This window comes from Danio rerio, chromosome 6 (genome assembly GCF_052040795.2).
Source record: "Danio rerio strain M-AB ecotype USA chromosome 6, GRCz13ab, whole genome shotgun sequence".
Taxonomy (NCBI): domain Eukaryota; kingdom Metazoa; phylum Chordata; class Actinopteri; order Cypriniformes; family Danionidae; genus Danio; species Danio rerio.
This window is the reverse complement of record NC_141026.1, coordinates 50,336,648-50,356,427: the sequence shown is the minus strand read 5'-3', so window position 1 is coordinate 50,356,427 and position 19,780 is coordinate 50,336,648. Positions and strand designations below refer to the sequence as shown.

Sequence of the window (19,780 nt, the reverse complement as noted above, 5' to 3'; positions counted from 1 at the left end):
CACATAAACGGAAAGATGTCTGCACATCACGGTCATTCTGCTTTTGCTGAATCTTTTGGTTTTGGACATACAGAAAACGACTTGCATCCATCTGCCGCAAAAATATTCTAAACGTTCAGGACATCCCTGTTTTTAAAAGAGACAAGCAGACATTATCACTGTGATTGCCCTGGCTCAGTCCCGCCTGTCACTAAGGTACATTACGTGATACACAGACACACACACACACAAATTAATGTTATAAAAAATGGTGTCGTACAGTTGGCGGTTCACTTTCGTTATTTGGTACGATTGCAGTCATACTAGAGTTTGCGTGAACCATACCCCAGACCACCCTCTTTCAGGCAGACTCGGGTACGGTTCACACATGTTCACACTAGCTAATCGTACTGTACTCTGACTTCAAATGAACCCTGGTGCTGACCAAAAGTGCTAGTGAGCCCTATCCCTAGGGTGCTTTCACACTTGGTTCAATTGCCTGGACCGAACCCAAGTTCGATTTCCCCCCCTTTCCACCCTCTCAGCTGGTTTGTATTCACACCGCCGTTTTTCGTTCTGAACCCCGGTACGCTTGCACCATCAAGCTGCTGTTCTGTGTACAGCTGTTGCTGGGTAACGGCCACGAAAGCAAATCGCCAAAATGGAGACGTCCACATATTATGGTCAGTCTGCTTTTACTGAATCTTTTAATTTTGTTACCGAATCAACTATACAGAGAGCCACTTGCGTCTATCTGCCTCAAAAAATATCACGCGATGTCTACAGAAGTCGTTTTAGATGGAGACAAGCAGACATTATCACTGTTTGCATGGGTTCAGCCCCTCGTGTCACCAAAGTAGGTGATATACAGACACACACACACACGAATGAACGTTATGAAAACTAAAGTTTATTGTACAGTTGGCGGTTCACTTCCAGTATTTGACACAATTGCATTCATATCAGAAGTGAACCGTACCAGAGTTCGCACAAACCTTACCCCAAACCAACTTTTTAAGTTGGACTTGGGTATGTTTCACAAATTCAGGAGACACTTTCGCACTAGCTAAACGTACTTTACTCTGACGCCTAACGAACCCGGGTGCGGAGCAAAAGTGCTAGTGTGAAAGCACCCTTAGTGTCCTGTGCTCAAAATGCATCTAAAGCCATCAATGTATCTGATGGTTTGGGTTCATTTTAATAAACATCATATTTCAATAGAAAATCCATTAGAGGAAATATTGAGTTCTTTGAAGACAAGTTATCTGAACATAACTCTACTAGCAAAACAAAAGTGCTCATATGAAAAGGGATATTTAAGTGCTTAATTGTTTAAAAAACATGGATAGATGAAAGATATAATTCACCGATATATTATAACAATAGAAGTTCATGATTCTTTCATGCACATTTCAAAATGATGGCCTCTGAAGTAAATGAAGGGAAACACAGTTATCACTGTTTAACAATATTTTTACTACCCCCTCCTTAGTATCATTTTGGACCATTAAATGGAATTGTTCTTGGCGTGAAATGCGATTTATTGCTGTGTCCTTTGGTAAGCCTGAACCAATACTGTATATTATCCTTTCCCTAAAACTGCATCGGTATATTTATCAAAGCTGTCCAAAAACACAATTTGATGTTATATAGACGCACACGTGACCAGTAAAAGGTGTTTTAAGATTTGAAAACAGTGTAAAAACTGTATCCTATCACAGTTTAAAACACCAGGTGATGGTCATCGTATCATTTCCATTGATGCCAAACGTCTCCAGACCGGCTCGTGTTCTCTGCGCTTGCATCACTGAAGGCGAATAAAGTTCAGGGTTCTGCAAGTTGAGATCAGAGCGTTATAGTCATCAACAACACATCTCACAATGCAGTGGCCCGCTTCAAAAACCTGAGAACAGAAAAGCATTAGTAGCTTGCTGATTGGTCACGATCGTGGCAGTCAAGTCAAATCGAGCCAGTCGGGTTTCTTGTGTAGTTTACAAGTGTGGACGTCCACCGTTTCCTCGCAGTCTCTGCACTCCACAGCGCAGCACCATTTAAACTTGCACTCGCATTTGGTCATGCGGTTTACACGGGTGGTGTCGTACCCGCGGCCGCAGCACATGATCTCACAGCCGTCCATGCCTCTGGAGGACTTGTTGCACACCCGTCCTGACGTACCCAGAGAACCTAAAATATAAACACAGGAAAAGAATTCAGCATATATGAGAGTTATTATTTGTGTTAATGGGCCATTCACATTTTCCTGAAAGAAGTTTTCTTTAAATCAGAGCCTTCTTTCTTTATGAAAATATACCATGGTAGCTGTAGTTGTTGCCTTAGGGCAACTGGACTGTTTTCAAGTATTTCACCTCAAAACCATTATAACAACTCTCTATATTTGTGACAAATGTATTATTGGACTCTTAGCCCTTCATAGGACTTACATTGAAACACTTATTGGAAAAGCCTAGAGTGTTACTAAGGCTGCTTCTGAAATCGCCTTACTGCTCATGTAGGTACAATACTACATTTGAATTTGAATTTACTACACCACCCTTAGAAAAGTATGTTTCATGTAGTATGAACGGAACTTGGACGTACACTACTTGACAAAAGTCTTGATCCAAGTTGTAAGAACAACAAATAATAACTTGATTACTAGTTGATCATTTAGAAAAGTGTAAGAAGGTATGTTTTTCCGATGAATCATCTGTTGAACTGCATCCCAATCATCACAAATACTGCAAAAGACCTATTGGAACCGGCATTGACCCAAGATTCTCACAGACATCAGTCAAGTTTGTTAAAGGAGAAATCGTGGTTTGGGGTTACATTCAGTATGGGGGCGTGCGAGAGATCTGCAGAGTGGATGTCAACATCAACAGCCTGAGGTATCAAGACATTTGTGCTGCTCATTACATTACAAACCACAGGAGAGGGCAAATTCTCCGGCAGTACAGCGCTCCTTATACTTCAGCCTCCACATCAACGATCCTGAAAGCAAAGAAGCTCAAGGGGCTGCCAGATTGGCCAGCCCAGTCACCAGATGTGAACATTATTGAGCATGTCTGGGGTAAGATGAAGGAGGAGGCATTGAAGATGAATACAAAGAGTCTTGATTAACTCTGGAAGTCCTGCAAGTACGCTTTCTTTGCCATCCCAGATGACTTTATTAATAAGTTATTCGAGTCATTGCAGAGATGTATGGATGCAGTCTTCCGAGCTCATGGGAGTCATACACAATGTTAATTCTTTTTCGATGGCACCGTGACTTTATATTCTATACTGTATGTTATTTCTGTTAAGTGACAAGACTTTTGTGTAAGCAGAGTCAGACCTTACTGTCCTTATTAAAACATTAAAAATCATGCCATGATCATATTTTATTTTGGTAAAATAAGCATAATCTAGAGGTCTTTGCCTTTCGTATAAGCCCCTATTGACACCAAATGATCAACTAGAAGTCACGTTATTATTTTCTGTTCCTGAAACTAAGATAGGCGATAAGACTTTTGTCAGGATGTGTACTATATCTGTAATTTGTCCTTATCATGTGAACTACCGGCATCGGTTGCGTCGCTTTACTCCCAATCATGAATTCCCTCATATAGCATCATGGTATAGAACAGCGTCCATCGGATGCACAATTCAGAATCTTGCTGGAAGTAGTAGGACATCCGGGTTCTTCTCGCACACTGTTTTTTGAATTCTATTAATTTAGACACACTACTCGGATTGCATACTGTTTTTAGCACACTGTATAGTATTGAAGTATGCGATTACGGATGCAGCATAAGACTTCAATTTTCATGACTTACAAAAATGTATTGTAATTAATGTAAATGAAATGACCATATATGGTGAAATACTTTATTGGCTCCATAGTTCAGTAAAGATCTCAGTGAACCAAACATTTAAGCTTTCCATTATACAAGTTTTTTATAGTAAAAATCCTTTCCTTTAGAATTTTTATATTAGTTACACTGAGAAAAAAACGTTAATTGAATGTTCTTAGGAAAACAAACAAAAAATGCACTTTTTAATCAATTAACAAATTAATTTAGTGCAATTATGTGATGTATTAATATGTTAGGAGTTATTGCATTATTTTATTGCATTGCAGTAATTAAAGTTGTGAGTGAAATAAGCTGTCATGTAAATAACCAAAAAATTTACTACTGAAAAAATGTTTTGAGCTTGTCCACTTTCAATGTCAAAAATGCGTTTGATCGGCTTGCTTTCAGTCATACATATGATGTAATGCAGTGATCCCAACCTCCGGGCTGTGGACCGGTACCGGTCTGTGGATCTATTGGGATCGGGCCACACAAAAAATCATTAATTATTTGTGTTTTATTTATTGTTTGAGTCTGATCTTTTATTTTAAAAAATACTTCATTTAGAGGGAAAAAAAAACCTTCTCTCGGTTACATCTTGATCACGCAAATCCTAAAATTTAACCCACAAGCTAACGTTAGCAAAATGAGTAAGAAACAGACACCTTTGTAAAGTTCTTTGCGAAGGGGAAAAGGCCCAGTGAAAGAGCCACAAACTGCCATAGAATGGATCCACAACCCATTTGTCAACAAATCAGGTGAATCAAGCATGTCTGTGCAAGAAGATCAACCCTTAGAGATCGCAAATGATGGCAGCCATTCACATATTGTGTCTTTTCCATGCACAATTGCATTATTTCCAATGGAGACATACGGCGCATATTGGGAGCGCCATCAAGCATGTCTGTGCAAGAATATCAACTGCTGGAAATCGTAAATGACGGCTGCCGTTCACATATCGCATCTTTTCTGTGTCATTTCATTTCAAGGTCAATACTTTCAATGGTTCCGTGCAGTTTGGGAGCGCTTCATATTTTCATTTTGTTTGGAATATTCATATTTTGTATGGAATATGCACATTTCGGTAGACTAACAATATCAGACAAAGACTGCAGTGTTTTTTTATTGTCTCCATAAATAAAACGTGTTCGCCTAGCAATCTACCCACTCACACCCTGGGCCGCGATAATATTGTCAAGCATTGACCGGTCCGCAGTGATAAAGGTTGGGGACCTCTGATGTAATGCATTTATTAGCCATGATCACTGTAATACATGTTGTTAAAAAAAGTACACCAAAACAAGGATTGCTTTCTTCATTGCACTGTAGCAAAGTGCATGGAATATGATCAAAATTGTGGTTGTTCTCCAAATCCTTTACATTAGCTTGTTTTTCTGCCACGCTAAGTGCTCCCAATAAAGTGACCTACTAAGATATAGAGGACGATAGAATAAAATAGATGAGTCCAAAACTCCAAACATATGCCATAGTTACAAAAATGTGAAAAACAGTCAATTGTCTTGGCTGACTACTTAAGATTGGATTTCTGAAAATGCTTGACCTAAATAGAGTCTCAATGCTAATATTTTTTAAGTCTTTCTTGGGATTTATGGTTGAAAGATGAATAATTTGGTGCAAAAACACCTTCTTCATTGCTTACCTGCTGATCGGTCCATTAGGCAGTAGTCCGGAGAGTTCTCAATGTACACAAGATCATTTTTGGTCGTTCTCTTGTAATCTCGATCTGCCACCATGAAGCCTGTACCATCCTGGTTCATCATGACCTCCACAGCAGCGTTGTACTTCTTTCTCAAGTAGTCCCCCGTTCGGCGGAAATCAGACATAGCCAGCCAGCATGTCCTGAGAGCACATGACCCACTGACTCCATGACACTTGCATTCAGTCTTCATAAAACGCTTTACTGCCTACAGAAAACAAAACCCAACCCATGACCTACGAAGCACTCCATAACCCAGATTAAAAGACAGACTCCTTCAGGGTCATAACCTGTTTATCTGCTGGGATTTATTTTGCAATGATAATCAATCAACATGTCTGGGCACTCACCATTCTCCCACAGCGGTTGTTGTGCAGATTCATCAGTGCTCTGGCATCCTTGACCATTCTCTCTCGGGCATCCACGAAAGCTTTGGCAAACTTGATGCCGTAGTTGATGTTGTCACTGCAGCCGCCCCAGTCAAAGTCCCCGTCTTCATCGCTCGCCCGGCCTCTCCTCTGGCTGTCGCAACTGCAGATCTTCAGTTCTCCTTGACTGCAAGCCCTGGTGATGGCATACACCACACCCGCAGAGGAAATTGCATAGACAAATGCTGCTTCACGGCTACCTAGAACAGAAAAAACGTCATTAATAGCATGTTAAAATGCACAGTACAGAATTCTGTGTTTTGGTGTCAAAATGGGTCATGTTTCAGGACTAGAAATGAACCTTTCTGCTTGGTAACACTGGTGCTCCTATCTTTAAACATGTGGTGGCACCAGCCAAAAATGTAGTTGCACCCACCAAGAATTATGTCCACTATTGTTACAAGTTTTATATTAACAGATTTATTACATTTGAAATCAACACTCATCAAAACTAACAAACAACAACAACAACAAAATCGGTATAAGCCCACCTGGCCCTGCATACACTGCTTGATGTCAATGAGATGATTTTAACGATAATAACTGTGATGTTCTCATTGGTGCTGTCTGATATTGCAGTTGATATTGACATATACAGTGCATCCGGAAAGTATTCATAGCGCTTCACTTTTTCCACAGTTTTTTTATGTTACAGCCTTATTCCAAAATGGATTAAATTCATTTATTTCCTCAACATTCTACACACAATACTCCATAATGACAATGTGAATTTTTTTTGTGTGGAAATTGTTGCAAATTTATAAAAAAAAATAAAAAACTGAAAAATCACATGTACAGAAGTATTGACAGCCTCGATACTTTGTTGATGCACCTTTGACAGCGATTACAGCCTCAAGTTTTTTTGAACATGATGAGCAGTGCCTGGTTTTCTCTAAATGTAACGCCTGGCATTCACTCCAAAGAGTTCAATTTGGGTCTCATCAGACCAGAGAATTTAGTTTCTGAGGGTCTGAGAGTCCTTTAGATGCCTTTTGGCAAATTCCAGAAGGGGAGTGTCTTCCGTCTGGCCAACATACAGTCCTGATTGATGAATTGCTGCACAGATGGTTGTCCTTCTGTAAGATTCTCCTCTTTCAACAGAAGAACGCTGGAGCTCGGACAAAGTGACCATCGGGTTATTGACCAACTCCCTGACTAAGGACCTTCTCCCCCAATGACTCAGCTTAGATGGCCAGCCAGCTCTAGGAAGAGTCCTAGTGGTTCCAAACATCTTTTACTTACGGCTGATGGAGGCCACTGTGCTCATTGGAACTTTCAGAGCAGCAGTTTTTCTGTAACCTTCCTCAGCCTTGTGCCTCAAGACAATCCTGTCTCAGAGGTCTAAAGACAATTCCTTTGTCTTCATGCTTGGTTTGTGCTTTGACATGCACTGTCTGGCACCTTATATGGACAGGTGGTGTATGCCTTTTTAAATCATGTCCAGTCAACTGAATTCACCACAGGTGAACTCCAATGAACAGTGGAAACAGAATGTAGCTGAGCTCAATTTAGAGCTTCATGACAAAGGCTGTGAATACTGATGTACATGTGATTTTTCAGCTTTTTTATTTTTAATAAATTTGCAGCAATTTCAAAAACTCTTTTTTCACATTGTCATTATGGGATATTGTGTGTAGAATTTTGAGGAAACTAATGATTTTAATTAATTTTGAAATGAGGGTGTAACATAAAAAAATGTGGAAAAAGTGAAGCGCTATGAGTACTTTCCGATGCACTGTAACTTATTATTTGCATACTTCATCTTAATAGCAATAAGGGTAATGAGCTGCAATATTAGTTTATTCTTAGTAAATACGAGCCCTTTTGCAAAGGTGTACACAGTATTGAACTTCACAGATAGCTGCCACTTGCATGGCTGACAGCATCCTAGCAATTAAATGAAGAATTAAATAGAACTCACGCTTAAAATGGGTAGATTCAGTGACAAGCACTGTTACCTGCAAACTCTGTCCCACAGATTTTACAGTGAATGGCTTTAGGAGTCTTATCCACTCTTTGAAAAGTGTATCACTAATTAGATTTGTAACTTTAGGTGGTTTCTAACATTATTTGTAACTTTAGGTGGTTTCTAAAACAAAATACGTCAGTGTTATTTTCATTTTCTCATCCTCAGCACTTTCTGCGGTCGTAGCTCCAAGTCAAAAGTGTTGACTGTATTATATTAACAAATCCATTCACATTCAGTTCTGGAGCAGTGCATCAATCAGAAGAGCTTGAAGGCAGGTCGGGCATTGTGGAATTAGTTTACTTTAGAAAGATGACATGACGACTGTTTTAAACTAATCCCGAGTGCTGGGTTTTCTCGTTTTTAGGTGCAAAGATGCATTCTGCGTGAATGCCTTCTAGATCTGTGCACGCGGTGAACATTTTGCAGTGAAATCCTGTCGCACGGCAACAAATTTTATGCACCTGCACAAATGCTCCCAAATATATTTTGAAGTCGCATAGATAAAATTATGGGCACATATGCGACTAAAGCCATCGCAATTTAAAATTTGAAGTCTGAAATACTTGTTTTTGATTGGTCTGTCATGACATTCCAAGGTATGTTATTCCCAGATAGCTACCGCTGAAAAACTAACACAGTCTCATCTGGGTATTTCAAATCAACTTGACTGTCAGTGAATACATTCACATCTATTATTAACAAACTTGTTTGTCACCCTGCTGGTTTTAAACGTTTGGCGCCACCTTGTGACTGAATAATATCAAAGTCCCTTTAAATGGTTCTCAATTTCGGTCCTCGCCCCGAAATTGAGCCCCTAATAATATGTAGGTTAGTATATGCTTCATTCAGCCATTTTGCAAATAAGCCTGTCATGCTTTATGTTAGCTAATGGAGCATACAACAACCTGTGCATTATTTAGTCACACTATGGAGGCAAACTGTCAAAAATGAAAAGGTGACAGAAACAAAACCGGTTGAATGATATTAACCTATGTACTATTCATTCACAAGATGGTACCAAGCAGATAGAAATGAATGTGGATACAGGTAAAAGGATGTGGACGTTTTCAGTCACAGTCAATGTGATTCAAAGTTTCCGGACAAGTCTGGGTTATTTAGCAGTTGTTATCTTAGTATAACATACCTTGTTATATCTCGAGTGACCAATCAGAAGCAAGTATTCCAGACAGCTGTTTAATAATCTGTGATAACAACTACCTGAATGTACTTATGTTTATTTTAGTGTCAACCTGGCTAAATTAATAGTTGTCAGAATGTGTTTTAGCACAAAAAAACTCCCCATGTCGGTAGTTTAAAAGTGCCACGCAAGCAGATGAGGTGTAAGGCTCTTACTATGGTGTTAAATCCACTGCGGTTTTGTTATATCAACTCTTTAACATCATTCCCAAATTTAAGCCCCTCGCCTTGTTTAAGTGCGGGAGGCCACCCCGACATTCAGCTGATTCAAGCTGACACTCCTTCACCTTTAGTTTCTTTGGTCGATTGCACTCGTAGCCTCGAGGTGTGTTTTTTTGCCAAAGTAGCTCAAAATGACCCCTATTTTGCTCGTTTTCTTCCTGCAGCTCGTGCACTGAGCCAGAACAGAGGGCGATATGTCAAAAAGAGCAGCTTTGTCTGTCTGCCAGAGTCATCTGCACAAATATTTACATCTCCTATTACTGTTTATATATCAGCCTGTAGAGAGCCCCCTCCGAAACAGCCACTTGTATTTGGAGAATATCCACTCTCTGTCAGAATTTCGCCTATTCTTGGGAAGTAGAGATTCCATAGCCGATTTCCCCTCAACTTTCCCATGTGATGTGATTGTTTTATGGAGAGATTGTAAAAGTTGTTCTTGTTGCATACAATGCTCTGCGGTTCCTCTATTACTGTACAGGTTAAAAAAAACTGAAGCTTCATAACACTGACTACATTTGCATGGACATAATTTCATTAATTTGATTACTGATGTCCATGTAAACGTAGTCAATATGGTGTGAGGGTTGATTGATAGCGAAGGTGATTGAATAGCAGGTTGCATAGTTTGTCTTATTACTGTATGATTTTAATAATAATGTAATAATGTAACACAAACACTAACTGCGCAACATGACGCGGCCGAACACAGTGTGGTCTCGCTCCAGCGTGCTGCAGTTCCAGCGATGGTGTCGGAACTGGTGCTGGCATTCCCGAATCCATTCTTTGGCTCCTTGTCCAATGGATTGCATGAGGTCTGGGTGTCTTTGGCAGAGTTGCCTCTGTTTGTTCACCAGTCCTGGAATGTTGTCACATATGACCCGTGCTCCTAACGCACCAATGTACCTGCAGAAACAAACAGACAATTAAGTTTTTTGCAGTGTCTGAAATTGTGTTGCAGTTTTTCTGGCTAACATCTATAATAATGAACAATTTCCCTGCTTGAACATCAGAAACCAACTCCATAGATTGTGGTTTCAGTTAGCCGGCTCGTTTGGGTTATCTCTGTATGAAACCAAACTATTCCATTTCATGTTTGCAACACTTTAATACACAGTTCTCAGGAATTCTTCGTCAATCACTCTGCGGTCAAATATATTTTTTGTGTAACGACCACCAGATTGAATAATTACCTGTTTTCATAGCCAACTGATTTCCTATAGCTGTTAGTTTCAAGTCTCAGTCTGTTTCTTCTCACTTAATAAAATAACTTCAACTCAAACCAGTAGTTATGCCAATTTATTTATTCATTTATTTACAATTTTTTGTGATAATGATACCCCTGTGATACTTCACTGTGTCCGAAACAAAATCGAATAATTATGATTGCGCCTCAAGGAGTCTAAAAGGAGTAGTTCACCCAAAAACTTCCAAAGCAGGGAACACTGTTTCATATGTGAGCATCAAAACCTTTTCTAAGTATAAATTCTACATGATCACTGTGCAAATGTCTTCAAGTGGTCCCCAAACCCTGGGCCGCAGCTCAGTACTAGTCCGTGGATCAGTTGGTACCAGGCTGCACAAGAAATCATTAATTATTTCCATTTTAGTTATTAGTCTGAACAATCTTTTATTTTGAAAATCTTTTATTTTGATAAATTACCATATTCTTTCGGTTACATCCTGGTCACTTTAGCATCCAAATTTAACCCAGTAGCTAGCAAAATGAGTAAGAAAGTCTTTGGAAAGTTTCTTTGTGAAGGGGAAAAGACCCAGTGAAGAACCAACAAACTGCCAAGGAATGGATCCTCAACCCATTTGTCAACAAATGTAATGTAATTTACACAAATCAGGGGAATCCACCATGTCTGTGCAAGAAGATCAACTTTTAGAGATCGCAAATGATGGCAGCCATTCACATATTGCCTCTTTTCCACGCACATGTGCATTATTTCCCATGGAGACATACGGCGCATATTGAGAGCGACGTGCACAAGTGCCAAAACGCACTCGCTTCTCCAGGCGCACCTAGTTGAAAGCTCTTTCAGAATGCCTCAAATGCACTGCAAGTCACGTGTCAAGAACTGAACTTCATATTTTGTATGGAATATACACATTTCGGTAGACTAATCATCTCAGACAAACACTGCAGTGGTTTTTTGTTTTATCTATAAAAACACTTGTATCAGTTACAGCAAAGTTTTGTCAGCTTGTCATTATCTGAGAAAACGGTTGATTGTCGCGTAGCAATCTACATACATCCACTCAGCCCCACTGCACCTCCCCCCGGGGTGCGGTAAAATTGTCAAGCATTGACCGATCTGTGGTGATTAAATGGTTGGGGATCACTGGTGTAGAGTTACACTAGTAACGATGTTAACTACTGGAATGGTGTGCATTATACAGTGCACAATATACCGTAAACATTCTGTGAACAGGAATCATTTTGGCAGTACTATTCATTCATTCATTCATTTTCTTTTCAGCTTAGTCCCTTTATTAATCGGGTTGCCACAGTGGAATGAAACCCCAACTTATCCAGTACATGTTTTACGCAGCGGATGCCCTTCCAACTGCAACCCATCACCTGGAAACACCCACACATTCTTGCACACACTCACACACTACGATCAATTGAGCTTTATCAATTCACCAATACCGCATGTCTTTGGAATGTGGGGGAAACTGGAGCACCCGTAGGAAACTCACCTGAACATGGAGAGAACATGCAAACTCTACGCTGAAATGCTAACTGACCCAACCAGTGCTCGAACCAGCGACCTTCTTGCTGTGAGGCGATTGTGCTACACTGCGCCACTGCGCTGCCCTATTAGATTACTATTTTATTTAATTTTAATGTATTTAAGTGAAGTTTAATTTATTAAACTAATTTCGAGAAGAGTACGCGCTCATGATTAACCCAGCTGACTCATATTAGCTAATCACGATCCTCCAATCAAGGATCCCTATTTCCTATATATATTTCCTCCTTTTCCACTCACAACTGTCTGCGTCTTGAAGAAACCCCCCTCTTCCCCCTTCTTCCACCTGTATCCAAAATAGGTGGCTCGGCGGCGCAGCAACCAGCTGGAATTTCAATGGCTCTGGCTCCTTACCTGAGCTTCTGGTGTCTCTGCGAGGAGCTGGCACGTTTCCCCCAGAGTTTCAGTTCTCTCCCAAAGCCTAAATATACTCTGCATTTTAGACCTCTTGAACCTAAGTCTCTTTTACTAGTTGTCTCGCTCTCAGGAAGTTCACCCTGGGCTTAGCTGCGGGGGAGTTCGAGATCGCCCTGAGCTCAATCTCCCCTCGCCCCACAAAGGGAGGGAGCCCTGGACTCGAGGAATGCCTTGAGCTCAGGGCTCTCTCCCGGGACAGCATGCCGAATAAGCTTTCGTAAGTCATGAGCTAAGTGTGAACTCTTGAGATTGTAATTAACCTAGTTACCTTAACTGTCATTATTTCAACCATGGCAACACCAATAATCACAGAACCACAACAAAACCGGATCATATCGAAACACTGCCCCCCTCTCACCCACACACTGATTACATAGCAAATTATGTTTTACTTTTGAAATGGGGTATAAATTTGTCCCAGTTGGCATTTTAAATTCTTTTGAACATAGTTAGGTGGTGCTTGTCAATCAGACAACGCTTCTATGTTTGATCTTGTTATAAAATTGTGGAAAAAAGTTGGATAAACATGTCATGATAAAGCACTGTGAGTTTAACTGCAGGCGCTGCGAGATGCACATGCATGTGAAGCGGAGACAGATATGTCTGGGAAGTCAGATTTTGATACAACTTTCCTTCACCTGCTTTTGCGGGTGGGCCCACGCAGTATGTGCTATGCACTGGTTACTACTAACTAAATGGAGCATGAGCACTCAGTTATGGTTTGTTAAATAAGTTGCATTTAAAATGTACATTTGGAAATCGCCCAAATTTTCTCCACCCGCCTATGCCATTTTTAGTTAGTTAGTTAGTTTGACTTTATTAATCCCCGGAGGGAAATTTTTTTACCTACAAAATTAAATTCAAAACCGCTTAATCTGGCAACACTGTTTAAGTTGCATGTTTATTGTGAGGTAAGTGTATATTGTGAGGAAAGTGTATATATATATATATATATTTTTTAATGCTGCTCTAAGCTAAATGGGCAACATCAGCTAAAAGTAAATTGGAGCTCATGTATTTGAAACCACTTTTAACCTTTAAACTAAGAACAAAAATATTGTTTTTGAAAGTATATACATAATGAGGTCTTGTGCTGCATTCCAGATATCTCGAAATTGGGATTTCCCTACCTACATGAATATAACATCTAGAATGGCACTTTAAGTCAGACATCTGAGATTTGACATCACTTCACAGATGATGGCCAGTCCAGCTTCAGTGAACAATTAGTAGAAAGCAACTTTGTGATTAATGTAAAAATTTACATTTCAATTTTAAGCAATTTTATAGAACAAACTGTGTAGAACTCAACTAATAAATGGGTAACACTTTACAATAAGGTTCATTAGTTAATGCATTTACTAACATGAACTAATCATGAACAACACATGTAGAGCATTTATTAATCATAATTGAACATTTACTAATGCATTATTAACATCAAAGTCCATGCTTGTTAACATTAGTTAATGCACCATGAGTTAACATGAACTAACAATGAACTACTGTATTTTCATTAACTAACGTTAACTAAAATGAACAAATACAGTAGTAAATGTTTTGTTCACTGTTTGTTCATGTTAGTAAATGCAATAATTAACATTAACTAATGAACCTTATAGTAAAGTGTGACCAATAAATGCTATTTCTGAGACGATATTAGCTTTATAGTGCAATATGTTTTATACAGTTTGCTTCTTGTCAGCAGTGTTGTGCTTGTTAATGAAAAAGAGTAACCAGTTACTAGTTACTTCATTCAAAAAGTAACTCAATTACTTTATCGATTACTTACACCAAAAAGTAATGAGTTACTGTTAAAAGTAATTTTTGAGTTACTTTTTCTAAGAACACTTTTAATGCTCCCATTAATGCCCCTATAACGTCACTTCAGTGCTGCATGGAGAATACAATGTTGACCAGCTTTACAGTTTTAATTAATTGGCATTCTCAGAGCTAAAACACAAGACAAAGTTAAATAAAAAGTAATTTTTAAACACTGATTTATTTAAGTCAGACCTGCAGCAAAAAAGTAATGTATATGTCATATAAATGGTGATAAACCAGCTGAATAATATATTCAGAAACAAAAAAGCAAAGTTGCTTCAGCATCATAAAAGAGACGATGCTCAGATGCAGACTTGAGCGCTGAACTCCCTCTAGAAGTTCCAGAAGTTATAGCGACTGGAGGTGGTAAGCGCAGCATTTCATACAGATTTATTATTAAAGTTCAGAGATATAACTTATTTACCTCAGGAATTTCCCTAAATGAGAAATAATTTGCGGTTAAAAATGCATGAAGGTCATGTGACCATCGGGAAGAATGCAGCATCTCATTTCACACAGGACGCATTCTGTGATCTCGTTCTTCCGAGGTGACCTGGCAAGAACGGTCTTCACAAGAACATAAGTCCATTCTCTGCGTTCTTGTAATTGAGAAACAGCCTCGCTTTTGTCCAGTCTGGTGCCTCCTACATGACGCGTCTTCTTTACAGTGGTTGGTCGGCATCACCAATTCAACAATGCATTGAGGAGAGTTTAAATTAAGTCAACTTTATGGTAATGAGCTATGACCCGGTTCGGCGGCAAGCAATCAGAATGTAGAACTCCACCGCCTGAGTCCAGAGAACACAGTCACTGTAAACTTTGGTTCCGACCACAGCTGTTCCCAAGGGTTTGATTATTGCGGTCGCCGGATTTCCTATTATTTAAAATGTTTACTTCCAAAAACATACATTAAAAAAAGTTACTGGCGAGTTACTGATGTGCATTAATGTTTTTTTTCTTTCTTAAAAAAAACGGGAATCTTATACGACAATACAAAACAGCCTTGCTGCTTCAGGATATTTCAGACATATGGACACAAATTGGATGATTAAGTGGAGCAAAGCCACAGCACATGCAACTTATTGATCTTGCATTGTTAAATGAATTTAATAAAAAGTGTGCAACATTTTCACGCTAGAAAGCATGATTTTTGCAGGAATGTGACTGATTTGACGATATGCTGCTACGGCCCCTTAAAATACAACATCAAAGTAGAAATCATTGACGCTCTCACTTCTTCAGTGTGAACTCACAATAACTCTAGCTCTTAACTCTTGGATCACTAACAGTTCCTTTATATAATTAGCGCTTCTTGTGTGAATTGCCTCTTCTTGTTGAATTGCCTCTTCTTGTTGAATTGCTTTAGACAAAAATCTAAATGTAAATGTCGTCAGCTCTTTTCAAAGAACAGCTTTTGTTTTTTTAATTAAAAAAAGTTTAAAAGATCTGACATTTTACTACTGAAATTCCCAGATCTGACTGTGTCTGGAACACAGCAGCATTACATACATCCCAAAATGTCTAATTAATTCCCTAGATTCTTTCTTAATTGAAGAAAAAACAGTCTATGAAACATTTAGTATTCTAGAATTTACATTTGTCTCTATGCAAAAGGTTTGCAAATTTCCTGCTGAACGTCTTGACAAATAACGGGTGCACTCTGTGTTGAAGTGCACCACACAAACACCCTCAGCGAGGTTTACGCTGTGCTCACGCAGCCTTGTCTCCTTCCCGGATCTCATTATCCAGTCAGTCGTGTCTGGGTTTGTGCGACAGCACTCTGTACAAACCTACTGAACAATTTCCACTCCTCTTATGGCTGTCTCTGTCTCTCTCTCACACACACACACTGACATACTAGTGCAAACACACAACCCAACGAAAGACTTATTCCTCTCGCTATAGCATCCATGGGAGGGCTGGCTTTGCATGGTTGCCTTGTTGATCCTTGACACACAGAAACACAATCTCACTCTCCCTTTCGGTTCCAGAACACTTATCAGCTGCATGTGGCTGGGATTGGGAAAGGCCGCTGCACGTGAGCCAGAAAAGCGCTACGCGTGAATTGATTGCAACGATGACAACAATCCCCATAACTGTATAAATTACCGTAGGAACTGCGAGATATTTATCACCGCTGGCTCGCACGGTTTTAGGCATACCGCCATGGCTGTCTTGTGGACTCACGCCGTCGAATCCCCACTGCTTTATTGAGGGCAAAAGGGGCCATACGTATGGTTATTTCAACAGAGATGATACTAACGATAACCCTTCTTTTCCCATTCACGAAATGTGGTGTTATTGTCTTGTTTGAGAGAAACTGAGAATTGGATTTAATTGAAAGTATCAAAAATAGCGTGGGCCGAGATTACGTTGTTTACTCAGCTGTGGGGCACTAGGCAGTGCGCTGACTATGTTGATCTTGCTACCTCTGAGACGTGATGGGGAACTTGTGAATGCTGCAATTAGAGACGTTTTTGAAGGCAAAGTCTGCCATTGTGTCATCCTGTCTGCTGATATACGATGAGGAAATGGAGATGAAAAGCAATAATTTCAGAACCAAGTCACTTTGAATCTGTTTCACTCTAGCAAGTGTGTTTATTTGGTGTGTTAGCACACAAGTAGGTCTGTGATCCAGCCAAGACCTGTCATGAAACAGCCTGGAATGTGTTGATCAATGTCAGTTTGAGACATCAGACCCCTCTGTTTTTACTAACAACTGCTCTGAAGACTGATTTAAACACTGTATGTGTGTCTGCCATTAGCTGGCATATAGAGAGCTAATTTGATCTCCTTTCTAATTTTATTACACTTTTCCACCAACATTGGTGTGATTATTGTACATATAGATTTTTGCTGTTTGTCTGACATTTTAGTTTATGCCATTTTTTAACTGTACATCATTAGCATAGTTTACTTCTTTAACATATACTAAATATATTCACATAATATGTAAAAAGGACTGGGAAAAAATTAACAAAATAAATTTCTATGAGAATTGACAATCAAAACATAAATAAATCAGTCAAAATAATTATTGAAATTAAATATTACAATATACGCTCCATCACTAGAACCAAAGAAAGCCTATTTATCCAAATGCATATATATATATATATATATATATATATATATATATATATATATATATATATATATATATATATATATATATATATATATATATAAAATAAATAAATAAATAAATAAATAAAATAAAATATATATATATTGTTGAAGTAAGAATTATTAGCCTGATAATATTTTTTCTTCTGGAGAAAGTCCTATTTTTTTTTTAATTTGGCTAGAATAAAAGCAGTTTTAAATTTTTTAAAAGCCATTTTAAGGACACAATTATTAGCCCCTTTAAGCTATATATTTTCCTGATAGTCTACAGAACAAACCATCGTTATACAATAACTTGCCTAATTACGCTAACCTGCATAGTTACCCTAATTAACTAAGTTAAGCCTTTAAATGTCACTTTAAGCTGTATAGAAGTGTCTTGAAAAATATCTAGTAAAATATTAGTTTCTCTCATCATGGCAAAGATAAAATAAATCAGTTATTAGAAATAAGTTATTAAAATTATTATGTTTAGAAATGTCTTGGAAAAATCTTGTCTCATTTAAGCAGAAATTGAAGAACAAAATAAACAGGGGGGCTAATAATTCAACTGTATATATATATATATATATATATATATATATATATATATTTATATATATATATATATATATATATATATATATATATATATACACACATCATTTTTTATATGTATATATATATATATATTATATTTGCCATTTTTTTATTTTTTATTTAAATATAATTTCTACATATACATATATGCTGTTGGAATTCTCTCAGAATTATTACATATATCCCATCTTATGTATTTCCTGTAATTTTTCTAGGTTTTCAAATTTGGTGAATCAAAAACACATGATAAAAATCAGATTGTATCCAATAGCAATTTACAACATATAGAGATGGAATAAATCAATTAGAAAAATAAATGCAGGGATGTTATTTTGGGAAGTGACATGCTTTTTTATCCCTGATATACAACAAATATTTATTTAATGTGATAAACCATATAAACTAAATACACAAACAAATTTCAGTAATTTTTACAGCTCAAATGTAGCTTTCACAATGAAAATTTAAACTGCGCTTAATTAGCCTAATCTAGCAATTCTCTTCATAATTTGGAACAATTATTGATACGAGCAAATACATTTTTTAAAGATCAACCCGATAAAATAGCATCCCTGTTTTTAGTGTTTTATATACAGTGATGCTCAGCATATATGAGTACACCCCCCACAAATCTCTCATTTAAATGAATATTTTCTATAGGATGATTTACAATATCATATTTGTGCATATACACTAGATTAGTCAGTACTGAAGCCAAATCTGAGCTAATCTAACAAAATAATTCATGATAATGGTTCAAAAACTAGCACCCAAATGTATGTTACAGAAAAATATTAAATAATTTTTTCAAAAATTGCAAAAATCAAGAGAAACAAAAACGTATACTAAACATGTAATATCTAAATATGTTCTGTTACTAAAATATATTTTTAAACAAATATATCTGTTTATTAAACCTGTTTTGTTCAAATGTCCAATATGCATCACCCATATTCACTGAGAAATAAATAAAATATTCATTTGCAAATTGGGATGTACTCAATTATGCTGAGCACTGTATATAAATATTATTCTTGAAAAAGTTCAGACTTTTTCATTATGATATATATTCAGTGCGTTTATCACGGCGAATTACAGTAAACAACCCCATGTACTTACAGAAACAATTCTATTATGTTTTTAATAGCAGGCATGTTCATGTTGGATTTCCAGCAGAACTAGAGACATTTATGACACCCCAAATAAACACAGAGAAACACCTACCACCAAGACGAGTCCACACTAGGAGTAAACATGAGCAGCAGTAAAATAAAGAGCAGGTAAATCCGCTGAGTGGCGCCTCTCCGTTCACGGCGTGACAGGAATCCTCCACGCGCGCGCTGTCTGTCCTTGCGCGCCGGCGACGCGCACCCAACTCCATCACACTCTGGCATATTTTAAGCGGTCAGTTTGTGATTTTTTTTAATAATCCAAAAAAAGTCACTGGATCATTGCAGTTCTTAAGATAGATACTTTATTTCTAATAAAGTAACTCTAAAAGAAAAAAAACAAGCATCCATGTAATATTCGTTACTCTCCAAATGAAGCTCCTCATGCAACTCCAACCGCTGGAGCAAATTAAAAATGTGTGTTAAAATAGCTGTCCCGGCTCTTAATTGCGTCCGGAGCGGTCCAGTGAGTGAGGTACAGTATCTGACCAGCAGAATCAGATCTAAGGGGATATCTCTGATTGGCGGAGGTGCGTGCGCGCGCTCATTGGCTGGAGTCAG

General features: G+C 38.1%; 1 protein-coding gene and 1 long non-coding RNA gene across 2 annotated transcripts in view; one reads left to right on the top strand and one right to left on the bottom strand.

Annotated features, from left to right (window-relative positions):
- Positions 1 to 19,780, top strand: part of LOC141386357 (uncharacterized) — a 48,775-nt gene that overhangs the window by 11,116 nt on the left and 17,879 nt on the right. The gene's annotated exons all lie outside the window — the stretch shown is intronic.
- wnt2ba (wingless-type MMTV integration site family, member 2Ba) lies at positions 1,503 to 19,613 on the bottom strand. Its single transcript, NM_182876.2, is given in 5 exon segments — positions 1,503 to 2,163; positions 5,473 to 5,737; positions 5,880 to 6,157; positions 10,028 to 10,248; positions 19,275 to 19,613. Coding segments are annotated over 5 exon segments (1,164 nt in total). The 5' UTR covers positions 19,445 to 19,613; the 3' UTR covers positions 1,503 to 1,933.